Genomic DNA, 4,232 nt, shown 5'->3' with positions numbered 1-4,232 from the left:
AGTACGTTGCTACGTGTTTCGTTGGCTAAGTAGCGCAAACGAACATATCAATATCTTCTCCTACAAGTGGATCGAAATCGAGTGCAGTTTTTCCGGTTTCTAAAGATCAATATGTACTTATGTTTTTCTTTAAGAGTTTTTTTTCTCAACATTTAAGCATTTATCATCTTAGAAGACATGCGAAGCTAACTTAAAATATATGAAGTCCAAGAATTAATAGTAGAAGGTTACAACGGACAAATGCGTATAAACCATACTTAATTTTGATTTAGAGGAAACAGCTTATACATGCAAAAAACAATGTCAAGAGTATATTTTTTTAAGTTAACATAGATTCTATGTACATGTGAATAAAACAAAAGAGTGCACAACACAACATATTTAAAATAGAGCAATACGGTCCAAATTAGAAAAACCAAAGTTGCTTAGATTGATTAGAAACTAATCATCATTCTAAACAACATACAGAGTACGTTACTAGCTCACATTAATTTATATTTCAAAATCAGGCCATCTTGTCTTTCACGTACTTCCGTTTTGTTTACAAAAAGGGCCAACCCCTATTTCTATATAAAGCCAAGCCCAGGGTATACTAGAGTTCAATCCAACTCGTTTCTTTAAGCTCTCTCTTATAACTACTAGCTGCACTATGTCATCCAGAAACCGCACTTCCTTGGCTTGTTTGCTTTTGCTCCTCTTCTCGGCTTCTTTGCTTTCACATGTTGCGTCGCGCTTGCTCTCCGAAAACTCCAGCTATGAAAGCCACGAGCAATGGATGGCTCGCTATGGACGCACATACAAGGATGCTGCTGAGAAGGAACGACGTTCAAAGATTTTCCATGACAACGTCCAGTACATACAGTCATTCAACAACGCGATGAACAAAGGTTACAAACTAGCAGTCAACGAGTTTGCGGACCTTACCAATGAAGAGTTCAGAACAGCTAGGAACAGATTCAAGGCACATGAATGCTCCCCTTCAACCTCTGCTTTCAGGTATGAAAATGTTACAGCGGTTCCATCATCGATGGATTGGAGAAAGAAAGGTGCAGTGACGCCTGTTAAAGACCAAGGCCAATGTGGTAAGCTGAAATTATTTTGGGAATTTTTACAAATCTGACATGGTCCAAGTACTAGGATCATGAGGTTGTTATTAACAGAACCACCTCTCATGCTTCTGACATCAATATTCATGATGATACGTAGGGTGTTGCTGGGCGTTTTCGGCTGTGGCAGCTATGGAAGGAATAACCCAACTGAAAACAGGTAAACTGGTGTCTCTATCTGAACAAGAGCTCGTGGACTGTGACACTAGCGGTGTAGATCAGGGATGCGAGGGTGGTCTTATGGACAATGCCTTTGATTTTATCGTAAACAATAAAGGCCTCACTACGGAGACCAACTGCCCGTACAAAGGTGTTGATGGCACCTGCAACAGCAACGAGGCATCTAACCATGCCGCAGCAATTACTGGTCACGAAGATGTTCCTGCCAACAGCGAAAGTGCGCTGTTAAAAGCTGTGGCCAGTCAGCCCGTCTCAGTTGCTATTGATGCTAGTGGGTCAGACTTCCAGTTCTACTCCAGTGGTGTGTTTACAGGAGACTGTGGCACGGAACTGGACCATGGTGTTACTGCGGTTGGTTATGGGACTAGCGATGACGGGACTAAGTATTGGTTGGTGAAGAACTCATGGGGAACAAGTTGGGGTCAAGAGGGGTACATCATGATGCAAAGAGATGTTGAGGCTAAAGAAGGTCTTTGCGGCATTGCCATGCAGGCTTCCTACCCCACTGCTTAATTTGAGAAAGAGCAGAAGTAATACTTATGTAATGTACAATGTATGTATATTATGTACTCTTAATTATACAAGGAATTGAAAAGGAAACTACACGTTATAAATACCAACTTTTATAAGCAAGGAAATCCCATCCTCGAAGTTTAAGTTAAGCATAACAAACGAGTACGTCAGGTTTAATATTCACAACTAACCATGAATAAGAAGGACAAGGTAAAAGAGGTAATTAATAAATTCTTTTCTCCTCTCCTTTTAAATGTTTCATTTGTAACCTTATTGTTATTGACTTGTTTTCAATTCTCCTTGAAGAATATACACCTACCCCAAATCACGTTCTCGTTATTTTAAGTTGAAAGAAAGTAACGAGCCAACTAATTAGGACAAAGGAAGTTCAGAGTGAAAAGAAATAAAGGACGTAAAAGGTTCGTGAACCAGATTTTACAATACTTTGCCTGAAGATATCGAATTAAACTTTTAGATTTCTGTTGTTAAAGATAAAAGAAAAATTTAATTATACACTGATTTTGTAAAAACAATTAGAAAGTAATTAAAAGATAAAGAACGAAAAAGGGAGAACATAGAAAGAAAAATAGTTGTAAAGAAACAAAAATACATTTATATTGTGTTTTACTCCAAATTAACAGCTAACAATTTTTTTTCTAGTGGTAAGCATGACACGTACAAATACGTAATGGTTGAATCGGCTGTGGAAACCCATTTTAGGAAGGTTTCTTATCTTTGCGTTTAGTTGCAGCATACTCACCAAGAGTTATAGGAATTTGTTCCATATGATACTTCTCATCTTCGAACTCCGGTTAGGGAACTCATCAATCAACTTTTAACTTTTACTATCAGCAATTTTTTGTATCTAAGACTTACTGTAACCGAGTAACGCCCTTTCAACGTCATCGGGGAAAGTGCGTCAAACACCACCACACGAGGCGTTATCCGGTTGTGAGAGGGGGTGTGGTCTAACCTGCGTGAAGAGGAAGGTTGATGTGATATGCGCCCCGCTCCAACATTAATATTTCTATTTTAGATGAATAAAATATTTTTCGCCGTTTTAGACTATATATACATATTTAGCTGCAAACTTTTTTCCCACATCTCTTGTAAACTCTCGATCTAATTCTCAACCATTCTTGGTTATAATTCATAAAACATTTCATTAAAAATCTTGATTTATTGGTTTCGAGTTGACTTGAACAACCCTTACCATAAAAAAATCCACCGTAACTGGACACCACGAAAAACAACCAAAGTCAAAATCCACCCAACCTATTCACTCCACAACTAGTAGCTATGTGGTATTATCACCCAAGTATTGAATCCAAACCACGTCTCCGTATGCTTATTCATGGTCAAAAGACTCAACCTTACACCCAATACACACTTACCGTACTTGAACAAATATTAACACATAAATATCATATAAGGGCAAGTCAAGAAAGCATGCCACATCACTCACACATCACCAATACAAATATAAACACGTCAAGATCATAAAAAGGTGGCGGTTCATCTTCAACCAATTACGAAATCAAAGGGCAAATCGAGAGTCTCGATTGGAAAATAAAAGATTATTAGACCTTAGGGAACGAAAACCAATGCCTGTAGACTCACGGTTCAGGGGTTTAACACGGATCGTATATCGAATTTGGAAAAACATATAACTGGAAAAAAAACAAGATTTGCCGGCGCATCCTACGCGAAATGGAGGAGGTCAACGACGAAGACGAGTAGTGGTTTTTTTAAAGCCTTTTCATATGTTCAATTATTTTATTTTATCTTTTTTTTTCTTTTTAGTTTTCATTTAATTTTTATTGTGCATTTTCTAAGATTTTAAATTCAATTGTACATTTTTTTAAAACAGTTAATGGATTTTTTTTCATTTTATTTGTCTAAGTTAATTTAAAATAATAATAAGATTTATATAAGATTTAAATAAAAAAATTAATGATTAAAGAATGATTGGGTGTGATTAAAACCGGTGAAATCAATACGTGTGTTGATGCAGATTTTGTGTCCGATGCTTGTCGAATAGATTAGTTATTATTTTATGCTGAATTTGTAATAGTTAGTGAAACGGTCTAACGAACGTGTATAGACCCGCTCGTTTGAAGTGGTCAAACGAGAGGATTATTCGTTTGACCGTGTGTGGTTGCAAGACAAACAATGGTTGTTTAATGTTGGTGTCGAAAGATAAGGCATCGAAGGATTGTGTATCCTTCGATGAGCTCGAAAGATATCCATCGAAGGTTGAAGATGGACCTCGAAGGATATGGCATCCTTCGAGGTATATGTGTATCTTTCGAAAGCTGGATGGTCGACAGATGATCTATCGACCAGTCAGTTTGATCCTTCGACCATACAACCTGTGTTTGGTATAAATACCAACACTTTGTCATTTGCAACACAAGAGTGAGAGCACAAGTG

General features: G+C 37.5%; 1 protein-coding gene across 1 annotated transcript; it reads left to right on the top strand.

The window, feature by feature from the left end:
* The first annotated feature begins 624 nt into the window (after positions 1-624).
* Positions 625-1,915, top strand: LOC110922205 (senescence-specific cysteine protease SAG39). The gene is made up of 2 exons (XM_022166515.2): positions 625-1,082; positions 1,207-1,915. The coding sequence occupies exons 1-2, from the start codon at positions 650-652 to the stop codon at positions 1,797-1,799; spliced, it is 1,026 nt and encodes a 341-aa protein (XP_022022207.1). The 5' UTR covers positions 625-649; the 3' UTR covers positions 1,800-1,915.
* The last annotated feature ends 2,317 nt before the right edge of the window (positions 1,916-4,232 follow it).

The sequence above is a fragment of the Helianthus annuus genome, chromosome 17 (assembly GCF_002127325.2).
Source record: "Helianthus annuus cultivar XRQ/B chromosome 17, HanXRQr2.0-SUNRISE, whole genome shotgun sequence".
NCBI classification, from domain to species: Eukaryota; Viridiplantae; Streptophyta; class Magnoliopsida; order Asterales; family Asteraceae; genus Helianthus; species Helianthus annuus.
Note: the sequence above shows the minus strand (reverse complement) of the source record. Positions and strands in the feature narration are given on the sequence as shown.

What these genes read in the sequence shown, in the direction of transcription:
- LOC110922205 (XM_022166515.2), top strand. Translation starts at nt 650, where the DNA reads ATGTCATCCAGAAACCGCACTTCCTTGGCTTGTTTGCTTTTGCTCCTC. An exon ending in TAAAGACCAAGGCCAATGTG is followed by an intron (nt 1,083 to 1,206) that starts GTAAGCTGAAAT and finishes GATGATACGTAG; the next exon opens with GGTGTTGCTGGGCGTTTTCG.